This window comes from Ambystoma mexicanum, chromosome 5q (assembly GCF_040938575.1).
Source record: "Ambystoma mexicanum isolate Mex_15411 chromosome 5q, UKY_AmexF1_1, whole genome shotgun sequence".
In the NCBI taxonomy this organism is placed as follows: domain Eukaryota; kingdom Metazoa; phylum Chordata; class Amphibia; order Caudata; family Ambystomatidae; genus Ambystoma; species Ambystoma mexicanum.
In genome coordinates this window covers 1,073,382,905-1,073,400,269 of record NC_090933.1, presented here as the reverse complement: position 1 = coordinate 1,073,400,269, position 17,365 = coordinate 1,073,382,905, and the positions used below count along the sequence as shown (strand labels likewise).

Here is a 17,365-nt window from a genome sequence, read left to right as displayed (position 1 = left end):
ATCAGCAGCAAACCCAGCGGCGATAGTGTCATGGAGCTTGGCCTTCTCTTGGACCCCCGCAAGCGGGAGGTCCTTGAAGGATCTCGACCTCTTCTCCGAGGGAGTTTGCTCCTCAAACCGTCCGGTCCTAGATGAGGCTTAACTCTGCCCCGCAGCTGATTCAATGGCTTGTTCGACTCGAGCCATGCTGACAGTCTGCTGCAGCAGTCTTTTTTGGTTTTCTTCGAGCAACCACAGCACACCATGCATCCCTCATCGTGGTGCGGATGCAGGCAATATAAGCCTTTATGATACCGATCTTCCACAAATACTGTTACTTTATGCACACTTCGCGCAGAGTTTGAAGAGGCTTCCAATTTCCTTCTTCACTTATGGTTGAAAAGGTGCAAAGTAGGCCCAAGGCTGGGCCTTCTCGCAACTTCGATGACAATCCGATGGTGGTTGAAAATCTTCACTGCGGGCCTCTGTCCTTTGCCAAAGATATTTAAGCAAAAATCAGTCAAAATTAGAACTATCGGATTTTAAAAAATCAGAAACACACGAAAATAGTTCGGAGAACAACTTGAGGACTACCAACATTGAATCGTGCAGTAAAAATCTGAAGATGGCCACCAGGGGGTGGTGCTCAGGGAGAGGACTGTCATTGGATGGGGGGCAGTATGACCCAGAGAAACACGATTAGTTTTGAGGAGAAATACAGTTTTAAAGTGAAAGTGAAATTGTTTTCTCTTTTACCAAGGATTCCCAGTCTGAGACGGGGAATATTCATGAGCATGTGACTTCATGTGTTATGAATTTGATCAGTTTCACAAAGCACAGGTCAACAATTTCAATAAAACAATGGACCTTACCTGAAGTGAGGTGCGTTTCTCAAAGTAATTGGAGAACATTCCAGATCCCACACCAGTCACTGAAGATTGAAACGAGAGATGGGGGTGGAGCATGGGAAATTGTCATGATCTCTGCTTCCAAAAGGTCAGGGTTTTCCCAACTCCCTTGGAAGCAGATCCATAACCCAGGTTCCGAGTGTCAACCAGTCCCAATTGGGACCTTTTGGACCCAAGTCCTGGCGCCAGTGGCACCAGGCTCATAAATATGCCCAGTCCCAGCGCTGGAAGCGCCGGGCTCATAATGCTTGGGTGGACTTACCTGCAGCAGACCATGCTGCTTACTTGCCTGCCAGTTGAGCCTCTGATCCTCTTCTGTTTGGAACTACTTTTCCTGTTGGGTGGGGCAGGAGCCACTCCCTAGATTCAGAACACTGGAACTCTTCTGGAAAGCAGGAACTCTTTTCTTACCTAGGCGTGGGCTGTGGAAGGAGACACCTAAGCACTACAGGAGGCTATTTAAACCACACCCGATGGATGAATCTTGCTTTGCGTTATTCTGCATCCTCTGCAGCAGAACGCTCATCGTGTCTTCTGCATCTGATCCTGGGCCTAAGGAAAAAGGCTTACCATCCTGAATCCAGTCTTCAGCAACACCTATAAAGACAAGAAAGAACAGGTTAGCATTACGGTCTTCAGTGACAGCTCTTCACTTACCTGGTCAATCGGCTGTCACCAACGCCTCGCGCTGCATTCCGGCATCTGAAAGACAAAGGCTTACCTACTCCTCGTGCGCTCCGGAGGTCTTCACACTGCATTCCGGCATCTGAAAGACAAAAGCTTACCAACTCTTCGCACGCTCCGGAGGCCTTCGGCGCTGCATCCCGCATCTGAAAGACAAAACAAGGTGCGTTTAAAGACATTGGGGAACTTTAATACTCACGTGCCATTACTCCTTTCCACATCTAACCCAGTGGGTATTCCGGCACCCTGCAGCCGCTCCGAACTTGTACCTGCAAAATAAAAAGACAGTTAGAGCGCATCGTGAAGCAGGCAACAAGCGCTTACTTACGTGCTTCCAGGCGCTTCTATTCATCACACGGGCTCCATCTTCAACTCACTTCAGCCCGTCATCCGCCATCGCCGGAACCCTGCAAAACAAGAAACATCATTACTAAAGACTTTAAAGACATTAGAATTACTCGAAACTTACCGTTCGTGCAGTAAACGACGGACAGCAGTCCTCTGAAGTCAAGAGGCCTGCTCCCCTTATCCAGTGAAGAAACTGGTTACAGCACCCTGCCCCGAGGCAGATGGAAAGCACGGCGTTCACTTACCTAAGGTGAGAGCGTTAACCTTTGGGGTTCTACAGGAGAAGAGAAAGGGAAGAAGAGAGAGACATTCAATAACCCAGTTCCTTAATCCCATATTTTCTATCTGCAGACATCTTACCCTTCGAGTCAGACATACAGTGCACAGAGGTCCAGCCCAAAGTGCCAGCCGTGTGTTACACATCACCTTTGAAGATACGGTATACGCCCAGTCAAGACCGGCGCCTCTACGGGAATCAGGTGAGCGTTACAGAAATCCTCATGGGGAATAAAACCCAATGTCCTCCGAGGGTGTTATGTCAATACTGATTGTAAAGTGCAGTTTCTTGATTTCCCAATTCGTACCAAGAGGTTTGAAACAGTTGACATGAAACAACAATGGAGGAAAAGGAATAAGAATAGTATAGAGATTGATAACACTTGCAATACATGAGTGCAACACTGAAAAGTGCGGCTGCGGTACTGTTGGAGACTAAGCAGTAAATAAAGCAACGTGGAATGTTGGTAATTAAGGAAGCGGGACGCGAAAGTGCTACTGCGAAATAGTCGAAGGATCGGCAGAGAGTGGATGATGCAGAGAGTGGATGATGTTAGAAGCCGATAAAAATGAGGGATATGGCTAGGGAATATGATGCTGCAAGTTATTCAAGATTAGATGAGCAATAACATAAATACTTAGTTCGATAGAATTCTTTTCTCTGGTGAACATATTGCATAGCAGCTCTGGTTAACCTGGAATTGGGAACAGGTTGCACACTGGAACTCAGAGTCGGGCGTAGATGGAGCACGATGGAAAGTATGAGGGGGGGAAAGGCAAGAAAGGTAAAGGCATTTAGCAAGGTGGCAAGGGTGAAAAAGGAAGTAACTAGGAAATAAAGGAAAGCCAGGAGGAGAGGAAAACTTGCAGAAGCGTACGGTTCAAGATCGAAGCAACGTACAGCATTGTGGAGGCGAGGCTATTTATTTTGGCCTGTGTGGAAAGGCTGTCACCCTTTTGAAGTAAACTAGTCTGGATTGGAGAGTTAGATCTAGTGACCCAATTGAGCGCCATCTTGGAGGAGGGCTCTTATGCCTCTTTTTCTCCACTTTTTCCATAAAGACCAGGTTGACTAGCAATGCATTATACAATGCCAGAACCCATGCGGGAGAATGTGAACCTATCCACAGAAGGGAAAAGCAGCTACACGAGCATTAAGACGACCCAGGAGCCTTCACAACATCCCAACAGTGATCAGCACCCCAGGAAACCAGAAACTCTGCCACCAAAGTAGAAGAGCAAATTTCCAGCCATGCAGCATGACAAAAAAAAAACAGACTCTTGGGAAGACTGTGCTGGAAAAGGGGGAAGATGCTTAGAGGAGTTTCTAAAAGCCTCTCACATGGGACCTGGGGGAAAAAAGGGCCAGGATTGCTGCAGTGTGTCAAGTAAGCGCTGCAGCCAGTAGGCAGTGGAGAAAGGCACTAAACCAACAGCCCCACACAATAAAAGCAGGCAGCAGGAAAGGCAGAGTGTGGGTTGTTCGGGTGAGGTAATGGGAAGAGGTGAAGGTGGATCGAGAGACCAGGTGGAGAACAAACAGTAGACTGTAGTTTTGGTGAGTTTGTGCCAGAGCTTAGCTAAGGTGAGGTAATTGTGAAAGAGTGATACCAGTTGTTTGTAGTATAGTGTAGTGCAGGAAGTGGGGGGTGCAAAGAAGGTGGGAGAGAGCTAGAGACTGCATGGGCGATAGGAGTGGGGTGGTAGTAGTAGGATGGTGAGAGGAAGGGGCTGTTTGGAGAGGATGAGGCTAGTAGAGAGGGGTGTAGGAGAGAAGTTGCAAGTGGTGAGTGTTAGGCAGAATCCCGAGCAGTGCCCTTAAGGACCACTACACACGATTAAGACTACAGGTGGCAATACAAGTTTTTCCTTTGGTACAAGCCTGTACTACTAAGTTATAGAGGTAGCAGTAGCAGAGTACCCAGGCTTATGTCAAGAGTATATGAGCAGTAGCAGAGATTACACAAAGGGACCACAATTACTGTGACTCAAGCAAACACTGACTCAAGGTTTCAGGTAGAAAAATATAAGTACATTTATTTTTAAACCATTCGTTATAAACACAACACTTCCATTAAACTTCAATAAAAACCACATGTTAAATATACTACAACTAACCAATTCACTTTGTACAGTAAGTCTCAAGGTAAGTACCCTGTGTTTGAATGAGTCGATGTTAGGAACAAAACACGTTACCGCGAATACGATTGCGATCACTTTTTGACAGTTCGGTCTACTAAACAAACGCGTATCCGTGACATGAAATGCTACCAGGGCAAAAACACACTTAGCAACTGAGATACCCAGAGGGAGTTGGAGGCAAAAATCACAGGCAATATTTTGGTTAGGCAAGCAGAATCAAGAAACACTCAAAGACAGGAGGTCAAAAGTGAAAGGGCCGGAGCCAGGGTCGAAAGACACCGGGGACAGTTGCCGAAGATCACACGGTCAGACAGTTCACGATTCAACATAGCCAAAAGTACTTCGATATTGTCAATGTTCGGAAGCAAAAGTTATAAGAAGGAGGGAAGACAAGGGCAAGCCTTGGAAACGAAGAAAAAGGGATTCACCCAGTTTCCTCAAGCAGAACACAGTACCTTGTTCCAACGGTGCAGCTGGTGCCCGGGCAGCTGTTCTTAGTGGTTTCCCGCAGACCCACGATTCCTGGAGCTTCGTTGTGAAGGAGGACGTCTGAAGGGGGTCTGCACCACACAGGGATGAGGCCGGCAGCAGCGACACAGAATAAAAGGTGTGCTCCTTAAAAACAGGAGAGGCTCTTCAGATGGCTCTCTGGAGCACTACAGCTGTGTGCAGCGATTTCGACCAAGGAAGAGGATCCTTTAGCTGTGAAAGATGAGCTGGTTGTTCCCACCAAGCTCAAGGGAAGAAGACTCCGGACTGGATCTTCTCTGAGTCTTGAAGGTAGATAGCTCAGGACTGCAGCAGGGCTTCACCGGGGAGGTAGTTGCAGCAGCTGTCGTTCTCTCAGCTTCTCGTCGGTTCCTTGCAGTTGCAGTGGCGACTCTCTCTGACTTCTAGCCCAAGAGACCTGCCTTTTATGCGCAAAACCCCCATTCACACAGCCTGGCTGTCAATCACGCAGCAGGGGGGTTGTCCAGCCCAGACAACCACCTTGACCAATCGTAACAAAGTGCGACTTGGGTTTCCTAGGATACCCTGTGTAGGAGGTGACTACACCCCTCCCTCACATTCAGCCCGCAAACAAAGAAGGCAAACCTGGTTTGCCGCGCAAAGTAAAACACAAGAAGGAGTTTAACAAAAAGAAATGGCGAATAAACCACACCGAAGCCAAAGGAAAAAGGATTTGGTCAAGTGGGTTTAAGTTCTAGGCTAACACAATAGCCTACAATATTACCACCGTTATATAAGATAACCGCGGTAGAAAGTTAGGGTAGATACCACTGCCACCAGCCATGTCTAAATGTTAAAAGAGCGAAACAATGCTCTAGGACAGGGGTGCACAACTGATTTTGACAGAGGGCCGAAAGTACCTTACATGAGGGCTATAGTGGGCCGAAAAGTAAATGTCGGCGGGGCGGTAGGCGGGGCGTGGCAGGAGGCTTTTTAAACCAACAATTTGTAGTAAACACATGGAAAAAGAATATGTTTTTGAGGGGTAACGATTTTTATTTGCATTTCAAACTTACATTTTGTACTACACATTTTCCATTGTTATAATTTATTTGTATTTAGTTATTGTATATCGTCTGTTTAATTAAATTATATATATTTTATTGACCCTAGATTGGACATTCCGTTATTTTGGACTGCTATAGTTTGCTGTTTGGGTTGCCCAAGAGGAGTATGGCCTTCGTTGAGTCAGGTTTCCTCAAAAAGCAAAGGATGTACATCTCCTAACTGTGCCTGTTTTAGCTTTATTATTGGGTTCACTCTTGGAGTGCAACACTATGCCCCATGGCTCCCACCCCCAACCAAACACTATGCCCCATGGCCCCCTCACCCCCAACCAAACACTATGCCCCATGGCTCCCTCAACCCCCAACCAAACACTATGCCCCATGGCACCCTCACCCCCAACCAAACACTATGCCCCATGGCCCCCTCCCCCCCAACCATACACTATGCCCCATGTCCCCCTCAGCCCCAACCAAACACTATACCCCATGTCCCCCGTACCCCCAACCAAACACTATGTCCCATGGCTCCCACCCCCAACCAAACACTATGCCCCATGTCCCTCACCACCAACCAAACCCTGTGACCCATGGCCCCCTCACCCCCAACCAAACACTATGCCCCATGTCCCTCACCCCTCAACCAAGCTCTGTAACCCACTGGGCCTCCCCTTTCTGTAGCCCAGTAGGGTGAAATAGGGATTCTAGCAGAAGCTTTGTGTGTCAAATGAGTGACATGAGTGTCTAACTGTCCCCAACTACACACGTTCCAATTGGCATTGTGTACATGCAGGATTTGTGTTTATTCCCATCATTCATATAATTTACTAGAAATGTTCCGTACTCCAGTGGTATGGTCGGCTGGTTATATGATAATTGGTTTTTATACAGAGCAGTGTACAGTTTACACTTGGTGCTGTAAAACACCCTCAAACCAGGTACATGTCCCTACCTAATTACCATAGAAAAATAAGCGTTTTGCTATTATAACAAAACTCTGGTTTGGGATATGGCAGCTGCTGCTGAAGAAAGTGCTCTCGTAGGGATCCGAAACCCCCACCCCCCAACTCAGCGCACACACTCAAACATGCACCCATACAGACCCGAACCCCCCAAGTCAGCACACACACTCTCAAGCATGCACCCATACAGACCCGAACCCCCCATCCCCCAATTCAGCACACACACTCTCAAGCATGCACCCATACAGACCCGAACCCCCCACCCCCCAACTCAGCACAGGCACTCTCAAGCATGCACCCATACAGACCCGAACCCCCCACCCCCAACTCAGCACACACACTCTCAAGCATGTACCCATACAAACCTGAAACCCCCCACACCCCAACTCAGCACACACACTCTCAAGCATGCACCCATACAAACCCGAACCCCCCTCCCCCCAAATCAGCATACAAACTAGCAAGCATGCACACATACAGACCCGAACCCCCCACCCCCCCAAATCAGCATACAAACTAGCAAGCATGCACACATACAGACACTGCATCTCAACATACACAAACATTCAAAAACAAACATTCATGCACATCCGACATCCCCCCAACCCCCCATCTCAACATACACAACACAAACATTCAAAAACAAACATTCATGCACATCCGACACCCGCCCCAGCCCCCATCTCAAAATACACAACACAAACATACAGCAGAACAGACCCGACACACAAACACAAACAGACCACTTACCGGACGTGCTGGAAGGCAGGCTAGCTGGAACGCTGGCGAGGTAAGTGGAGTGGTACTACGGCTGGCATGGCAAGCAAGGCTGAAATGCTCCTCCATTGGTGCAGCACACCTCGTAGGCTCGTAGGAGCGACGTGGTGCGTGTGTGCTGAGCCAATGACGGCCAGTGTTTTGTCCGGCCCGGTAGACAACAAAGACTTTCCTAATGGAGGGCGGCCGATGCTGCTTGCGGGCCGACCTCCATTAGGAAAGTCTTTGTGCCTCACGGGCTGCACAAAACAGCATGGCGGGCCGCAACTGGCCCGCGGGCTGTATGTTGTGCACCCATGCTCTAGGAGGTACAGATCAAAAGGGATACGAATTAACCCTTTCCAGTACTCCATGGAAGATGAGGTGTACTGGATCAGTGGTAGATTGACTAAGTAAAGTTAATGGTAACTTTACCCTTTTCTGGGGGACAGTAGTCGCCTCAGAAATGGAGTTGGTGGGAGTCTGAACGACAACCCAGTGCCACTGCACAAAAGGTGGTGTGTGACACACACAAAGAAGGGGGCTACTGAAGTGGTGTCCTTCAAAGCCCACAATCACAAAAACAGGTGGAAACACATAGCAAAACACAGGTAAGAGTGGGGGAAAAGCTCTTACTCTTACCCAGTGGAAAAAAATAAACTCCAGAAGTCCAGCAAAGCTGCTGGAGGACTCACTAGGTGAGGGAAATTAGCCATAGATGAGAATTATCCCTAACAGTGAGATTAGTGAACAGTAGTAGTGAGTGTAGTAAGGCTCAGCAGGGAACCATATCCCTGAGTTTAGAGTGTGAAAGAGCAGAAGTAGTGGTAGGATGGATGGAGTTGTAACACCAAAGGGTGGAAGAGAGGACTAGAAGTGTGGAAGTCAACGTAGAGAAGTGTGGAGAAATGAGAGCAGTGGTAGTGCAAGGAGAGTAGTCATGTGGAAGAGGGAGAGTAGTAGTAGCAGAGTGGAGAGTGGTAGGAAGGTAGAAACATTGGAGAGTGGACGTAGAGGATAGGCGATAGGAACATCAGAGAGGAGGGCATGGGGAGAAGAGAAGGTGAGTGGAGTTGGACGGAGGAGGAGACTAGGGGGAGCAGGAGTGTGGTAAGGAGATACAGGGCTTGAAGGTCAAAAGGTCAAATGTCACACATAGACCACCCACTAGGGGCAATAATAGCTGATTCACTGTCAGGGAATCGGAGAGAGGGAGGCCCAGAAGGAGGGTCGTCGGGAACGATACAGTGTGAAGGGGGTAGTGGGTCATAAATTCGACGAGCGACTATTTGATTTCAGCAAACAGATCCAGATTTGTAACTATTCAGAAAATGCTGCTCTTCGTTATCCATTTACATCCCCATTCCCAGGAACGACATGCCATAAGAATGGAGGTAAGAGGACAGTACGTAGGAGTATGATGACATTTTTATTTGCCCATCAGTGAAATCCAGCTGCAAGCAGTAAAACAATTAAACATTCTTTAGAGGGAAATGGGTGCCACCTCACTTAGTCTGCAAAAATAACTTAAAAGACAGCAATTTTCTCACCCCACTGCCTTTATATTTTATCACACCTTTTATTTTCCATAATGTTATGTTGTTTTCATCTTTGCACAACGTTTTCAAGACTACATGTTTTCTAAACTCAAGTACTCCAAACCACAGTTTTGCAACATTAAATCATAAGCTGTATGAGGATACACAATCACATACCTTTGTAATACTCGTGAAAGTTTTCGACTCTTGATAGGATATTCCTCGTGTAGGTGCAGGTATGCAGGGTGTGTCCCTTTGTCGATTAAACTACTAAACGCTGTATGGTTCTCTGGCAGTCGCAGCAAGGAACGCCAAATAAACATTCTGCGATACAAAATGAGCAATAAACCAAGCTCTGCTTAAAAAAAAAGACAAAACTGAAGAGAACAACTTTAGACACACCATATGGTCTTGAAATTAAACTACCCAATTGTGAAATGTTTTAGAACACAGAACCCACCTGAATTGAGATCTCTAGAAATCCGCAAAATTTAGAGCATTAGAATTGGGGCACATAGTTTGGGTGTGATAGTTTCATCTCTAAAGGCATTGGGCTTCATTATAAGTTTGGTGGCATCTCGGTGGTAAATCTGTCGAGATACCACCAAACTGTATTACCATTACCGCCACTTGGTCCAGCAGTATTACTGACGGATTTCAAGTGACAGTAGGCAGTATAAGTTCCCATTTATTTTTAGTCCATAGGACTCAATGGGGGATTTTGGTGCAATAACTGTGGTGGTAATTTTGCCCAAATTTGGTGGAAAGTCAGCGCATTTACCTCCAGCTCATAACTGGAGGCGCATCCTCCAACTTTCTGCCAAAATCATAGCTGGGTGGTGTAGTAATGAAGCAGTATACTGTAAAACCGCTGCATTTTACCAACACCGCCCAACTTGTAGTGAGGCCCAATGTGCGTAATTATTTTGTCTCTTGTTGAAATCTGTTTATGTCCCAATCTTAGTCAATTTTGTAGACCAGCACACAACTTTTTCTTGCATGCGTTTCAGTTCTAGTCGACTTGTAACTTCACTTCAGATGACCCAGAGACGTTTTTGTCAAGGACCAAAGAGAGATCAGAACCATAGCTGCTCCAAGGTGGACAAGAACCATTTAAGCTACTAAATTACTTCTCACAGCACACATCGGTCCCGAGTAACCTTTTTCAGGAGTTAAAAGAGCATCAAGAAGCCGAGGTCCTGAGAGACATTAAGAACTCAAGACAGAAGTGGGTGGGGGTCAGAAATCAGCCACCCAAAGCCAAAGTATAGTGATTCTGAACTATGTTAGACCATATTGCATTATTTAGTTTTAGTGGTAGGACAAGCACAGGTTATAATAGGATTTTGAGAGAGGACTGAATTTTGTATTCTTCATCCGTGGATTTTTCTTGGGTTGCAGCACACCACAGTTAATAATGTCATATGAAGATATCGAGCATTTAACAGATAAAAGGGCGAAAACATTAGGCTTTACAGCCGACGAGGCAGATGCCATATTAGGGTTGATCAAGGATACAGCACGCACCAAAGCAACTAATGACCCGACAAGTAAAATTAAGCAACTTGAATATTCAATTAGGAAATTAATTAACAGAAAACTGCACGCTGGCACACTCGGCAGATATTATAAAGTACAAAGAATCCCAAGAGGGCTGAGGATACCACTGCGTCCAACCTTATGCAAAGAGAGCAAGGATTTCGTCGAAAAGTGGGAACAGATCCTCAATAAGTGCTCACTAGATCTGATACTGCTGACTATCAAAGAACTATCAGGAAACATTGGACAACTCGAAAATGAAATAGAAGTACTGTCAAATGAAATTACACTGATAACTAATACTGAATCTTTCACAGAAATATTGGCAGATATTAATATCAAGCTTGAAAGCTACGAGCAGGACCTTGAAGCTAGGAAAATTAGAAAGTTCCGCAGGGATACCTATGACTATTTGAACAACGAAGTATATACATGGGCAGATAAGTACTCTCAACCAAATATAAGAACAAAAAAATCCACCAGTGATAACAGCAGTTCTGAGTCAGATACTGCGGAAATAAGACCACAACAAAGTACAGATATCCAGGCAGCAAGCAGCACAGGAATAGGTAGAAGACTACCACAACCTATCACAGAAGGTTTTTTAGATCAAAGAGGAAAAGGACAAGAAGAGGGAAGAGGAAGAAGATATCAAGGAGTGCAGACCAGACAACAGGCGAGTCGAAATTAGTAGTAAATTTGTCTAGAAGAACTTTATCTAGGCAAGAAGTCCAAACATTGGAAAAAGGTTTGAAATTTGTACCGACTCATAGCACAAATAAGTTTCAGACGAAAGTAGAAGTATACAAACTCATACGCAAAATGAAGCTCAAAACATATTTCGCAGAAACAGCGAATGCGCCAGTGCCTGAGACTACAAGTCAATATTTAGAATTCAAACCCAAGAGTACATTTTGTGCCCCAATACATGTACCAGCAATAGATATCTTTGAAAAAATGGTGATGAAAGATCTATCGCAAGTTCAATTTGGAAAACCAAAGAGGTATAACTTAAACAGAGGTGAACGCTCACAGATCAAAAATTTGTTCTCGGATGACTCTATTACTATCAGACCAGCTGATAAGGGCGGTGCTATTGTAATACAAGATACCGAAGATTACCAAAATGAATGCCTAAGACAATTAGCAGACACTAATACATATAAGGAATTACCACATAACCCTACTATGGAAATAAAAAATGAGTTATCAATACTTTTAGATAATGCAGTGGAAAATCAGTGGATTACAGAGAAAACAAAGTCATATCTCTTTACAGCATATCCTAAGATGCCGCATCTATATATCCTTCCTAAAATACACAAAAGGATTGATAAACCACCAGGAAGACCAATAGTGGCAGCAACGGAGAGTATTCTACAACCTTTGGGCACATACATAGATTATTTTTTGCAACCGTTAGTACAGAGGACCTCGACTTTTATCAAAGACACTACCCACTTTTTGCAAATACTTAATCAGATCGAATTGGATGAACAAGACATTCTGTTTACTATAGACGTGGTAAGTCTATACACAAGCATACCACATGATCAGGGCCAAGAGGCAGTTCAGACTCTCTTACTTCAAAGTGAAGAGATTGGAGCTAACAAGGAATTCCTAATGATTTTACTGGAGTTTATAGCCACACATTCATGTTTCGAGTATAACCAAAAGTAATACAAACAAATATCGGGGACAGCTATGGGGGCAACCATGGCGCCAGCCTATGCTAATTCTTTTATGTACATATTTGAAAGCAAGTACATCTTAGAAGACACCAGATGGAAACCACACTTAAAAACTTGGGTCAGGTATATTGATGATATTTTTGGAATATGGTCCGGAAAAAGGGAAGATTTGGACATTTTCCTGAGATACCTAAATGGCATTGATACACGTTTACAATTTACACTAGAGGTCGGCGACCCTAATATACATTACTTGGATGTAAAAACGGTAATCAATGGGAACAGGATCAACACAACATTATACACTAAACAAACTGATCGAAATAACCTCCTTCATCGTATGAGCTTCCACCCACCCAATCTACTGCGGAACCTACCATTTGGACAAATGTTGAGAATAAAGCGGATCGTTAGTGACCCAGAAGACTGTGAGAGACAACTACAACTACTTCACGAACGGCTGAAAGGAAGAGGTTATCCCGAGACAGATTTACAAATAGCACGCGAGAAGACTAGAACACAGACGAGAGACCAACTTCTCACCAAAAGAATGGAACGAGAGAATCCTGAATTAGTGTTCATCACTACATATGCCATACAAAGCAATAAAATCAAGGATATCATTCGAGATAGATGGAACATACTTACAAGTGATGCACGAATTAAAGATCTCTTTCCACAACCGCCGATCTTTGCTTACAAAAGTAGCAATAACCTACGCAACATGTTGGTAAATACGAGAAGCAAGGATTCAAATAGGAAACCAGACAAACATCCCGGTACCTACCCTTGTATGAGTTGCAGTAATTGCAATAACGTAATGAAAGGCAATACCATAATGCACCCAAAAACTGGAGCTAAAATTAAACTAAGATATCATGCGACATGTTTGTCAGAAAATGTTGTTTATGCCATCAAGTGTCCATGCGGGATATACTATGTGGGAGAAACAGCTCGAAAGATACGAGTCAGAATAAATGAACACAAGTCGTGTATTCGCAATCAAAACATGACCTCAGCAGTAGCTAGACATTTTATGACAAAGGGACATTCTATTGCACAACTTAGATTTGCAGTACTAGAGGTACAACCCACCAAAATGGCTACTAAAGATATGAAGAAATGGAGGGCACAACAGGAAGCGTTTTGGATTGATAAACTTGACTCTTTATCACCTGATGGAATTAATGAAGAGTTCGATCTAAGTTGTTTCTTATGATATGTATGTTTGCTATGTTCATTGATGTTTTGGATGTTCTTATGATTTTTCTCTAATTGCAGCGTATGGAATGTAGAGTTACATTTTGTCACACTTTTTCTTTGCTATCTATATTTTTCATTTAGCAATCAGAGAAGTAATTTAGAAAACATTGAACATTTTGACCTTGTAATGGTCACTTCCAAGTAGTGGTTCTGCTTCATTTCTTACTATGACTAATGGCATTACGAAAGCTTTCAATTTCCTTTTTTCCCCTTTTTTCTTTCTTCTTTCTTTTTTCCTTCTTTCTTTCCGTTACCACCACCTGATGCATTTACATCATAACTAACATAGTGTTTTGCTACACATTGAAACCAAGAGCGAAACGTTATAGTAGATCGTAATAAGTTATTAGCTTACTGTGAGTCTTTAACATCAGGACACAAATACTGATCCCTTGCGACCTTTCTTTACTACTTTTGAGCACTTTGAGATCCATCCGACCCCCCCGTCCTACAGTCAGCATTTTTTCAAGCACCCCTTTTCCGTGCGTTAATGGTAGATTCCACTTTCACCGACAAGCTCGCTCTGCTGTAAGCCATGGGATTTGCCACATAGTAGCATAACAACGACTCTCTTTTTTCATTTTTTTATAATATTTAGTGCAGTCAGCCAAAAGGGAGGTCCATGCATCTCTGACGGTTTGAGGTTCTCATTGTTATAGGACTTAATTTTTACAGGAGAATATTGCACTTAACGAGAGAGAGTTTATTTTCATTTATTTTTTGCAATTGGTTTGCGGTTATGTTGATGGAAATTACTATTCCTTCAATATATATTATATGTTTCACTGGTATTCTAAAGAAGTCGGTTTCATTACAAAATGGCCGTCACCTTTATTCACTATTCTCCTCCTGTTCTCACGTAACCATAGCAACTTGAAACAACTTAGCTGCTTGCAAAATAACGCGCGTCCTCGCGGTCTCACTCAGTCTTGTGATCGTTCCGAAGAGGAAAGGTATGAATGAGCATTTGTGTCAAGTTCTTTTGTTTAGCCCGAATATTTTATAGGCTAACAGCTGTCATACACATATATTTACAGAGCGTTCTGATGAGTGCTAGTTTTATGCACGTACACAAGACATCGCGCAGGGAGATTCTCCAGTCAGCTCTTTTCATGCACCGTTTCAATAAAAGGGAAACCAGGTCAGTTTTTATTGCAATAAGCTTGTAACGATCATGGAAACGTTCTTTTTTAGAGTAATGATTCATTTCTGTTCATATTGCTTTTTTCTTTTCTTTTTTCCAATGGTGATTCACAACTTGTAATTGCTGCGTTTTCCTGCAATTTATCCGTATGTATATATCTCTTACCTTATACACAATGCATGATTATGTATGGCTGTTTTCTCTGCTCTGTGACATACACTTATGTAATGGACAAAAAATGGTGTAAATAATGCTGGAATCCATGTGACATACTAATATTATGCGCGAAATTGATATATACAATGCGGGTCAATACTGTTTGATCTCAATGTTGTTTTACAATGGTGATGTCATTATGCTGTATTTGTGTTATGATGACCCTTACTAGGCCCTGATGAAGGAAGTAGTATTCCGAAATGCATTCGCCACCCCTATAGGCACCTGCATGAACAGAGTTTCATTTACCTCACTATATTTTGAATTAAAGCTAACTACATGAAAAAGAATTGTAGTGCATATAATTCTTAAACTTTTGGGACTCAAATCCATTACTAACTAAAGGAATCCACTATTTAGTGGGCATAGGAGTGCAGCCCACACCGCTGGCTTCACAGCCAAGGTCTTCGAACATAGTTTCTCACAGTGCCATTCCACAGAGGCACTTTCTGCAGCGGGTTTGCACCCAAAGTTTGTTTAATAAAACTTACTGTAATTATCAGAAGATGGACTAATATCGGTTGTGCTCACCCAACCTCATAAAGAGGACTGAATTTATCAACATCCTGACGAGCACCAGTTCTGTTATTTTCTTAGTGTTAGGGACGCGTCATCACAGAGATAGGGATAGTTGAGGTTCTTTTCTGTTAATAAAGATCCTTGAATCATGTCCACTTGTCTGGTCTCCTGTGTCTGACCTAGCACAGAAGACGCGAGGAGGACCACACAACCACTTTAACTGGCGGTTGTGTGAAGGGCCTGTACAATGATGGGTGCTGCGCTCATACAGACTAATATGACGACACTGAATCCCTGAATGGAATATTGTTAAATTGATGGGAAAGGATCCTTTTTTGTTTTGACTATTAGGTGCCGCTAGTCATGTCTGGAATAATGGGTTCTTTTATGCACATTCTTTTGTTTAGGTTAGCATTATTTTTTCTTTAACTAATTGAAGGAAAATACTACTTTCTGGGCTGGTAGAATAGCTCTAGGCAGGCAACAGATTCGCCTGGGGAAAAGGATGATGCTGTGCAACATGGGTCGCTATCCGGTCCCACGCTCAGAAGCTGCAGTACGGCATTAGGCACAATATAAATAAACAAAAAAGTAGAATGATAGTAATCATAAAAACGCTTATCGGCCGTTAGCCGAATTTGCCACTCTTTCGAAAGTTATCATTAAAAGACCACCTTGTACTTTATGGACGATTGCAGGTCTACATGTACTCTAGTTAATAATGGTGAGAGCCCCCAAAAGATACAAATTCAAATTCATCGATGTAACTGCTAGAACTCCACCATTTCGGGAATCAATAGTATAAAGTACAAAAATAGACAATACATCAAAAACTAGGGTGGATGATTGGTCCATGGCATGGCATAGTTCTTAGGATCTTTGTTTATGCATTATTATCCATTGGCGTAAATCGCGCTAATGCGAACTAAATGGTTTGGCGTAAATCGCGCTGATGCAAACTAAAAGGTTCCTTTCACTGCAAAGACCCATAGGCCATACTAGCAAGTTTGTATTTCAAATAGAAAACCGGCAGCTAGTGCAGATTGCGCAAATGGTGGTTTGATTTGCATGAAGTGCAGAAACCTCGGCAGCAGCATACTGCACTAGCTGAAGTTTCCAAGCTAGACGCACAGGAAGGTTTGCATATAAAGCTTTTCATGTAGTCAAGACGTGTTGAGACAAACACATAGACCAGTGGTTCTAGGTCAGTGGATGACATGAGGGTTTGGAAGCCACCAATTGGGCCTCATTACACAGTAGGCGGTAAGGGAATAACGATGCCGGTAAATGATTACCGGCATCGCTAACCACTCCTGTCTATTACGACCCGCTTGCCCACAATTAGCGGCACCACTAAGAACAGTGCCTCTAATAGCGGCACGCTCGCGGGCGCGCAACCCCTCATGGCGGCAATAGCGGCATGGAGGAAATAGGAGTACATCACAAGTAATGCAGACATGCAAATAGCGGCATGAAGCAGGCCCAAAAAGCCCATACATATGGCGGAAATATCGGCATCGCGAACCACCCGTAAAGGGCCATGGGCAGTGTTCCCAACTGCCACAGGTGCACACAATCAGCACAGGTGGAGGCAATGGAGACTGGGCCAGCACAAAAGGAGCACACCACACCCCTTCCCACACCCATTCACACACCAAAATTATTCCAATACTAGTAGCATTACAGGGACTGGAGGACATGATTGCATTGCAACAGCAACAACAACAGGCAGCACAGAGGAGACGCAGGAAGAGGAGGAGGAGGGCGAGACATGCACAGCAAGCCCCACCAGTGCAGCTAGTTGTACCACAGAGGCAGCCACCAATCCCCAGAATCAGAGCCAGTCCATTCAACCTAACCCCTGAGCAGATACAAACCCTGTACCG

The 17,365-nt window shown here is 44.2% G+C and overlaps 1 protein-coding gene across 2 annotated transcripts in view; it reads right to left on the bottom strand.

Moving 5' to 3' along the window:
• Positions 1-17,365, bottom strand: part of TBC1D31 (TBC1 domain family member 31) — a 1,687,314-nt gene that overhangs the window by 844,013 nt on the left and 825,936 nt on the right. For both annotated transcript variants that reach the window (XM_069621570.1, XM_069621571.1), the window contains exon 10: positions 9,285-9,431. In XM_069621570.1, the coding sequence (XP_069477671.1) occupies positions 9,285-9,431 (147 nt within the window). The remainder of the gene's footprint in view (positions 1-9,284; positions 9,432-17,365) is intronic.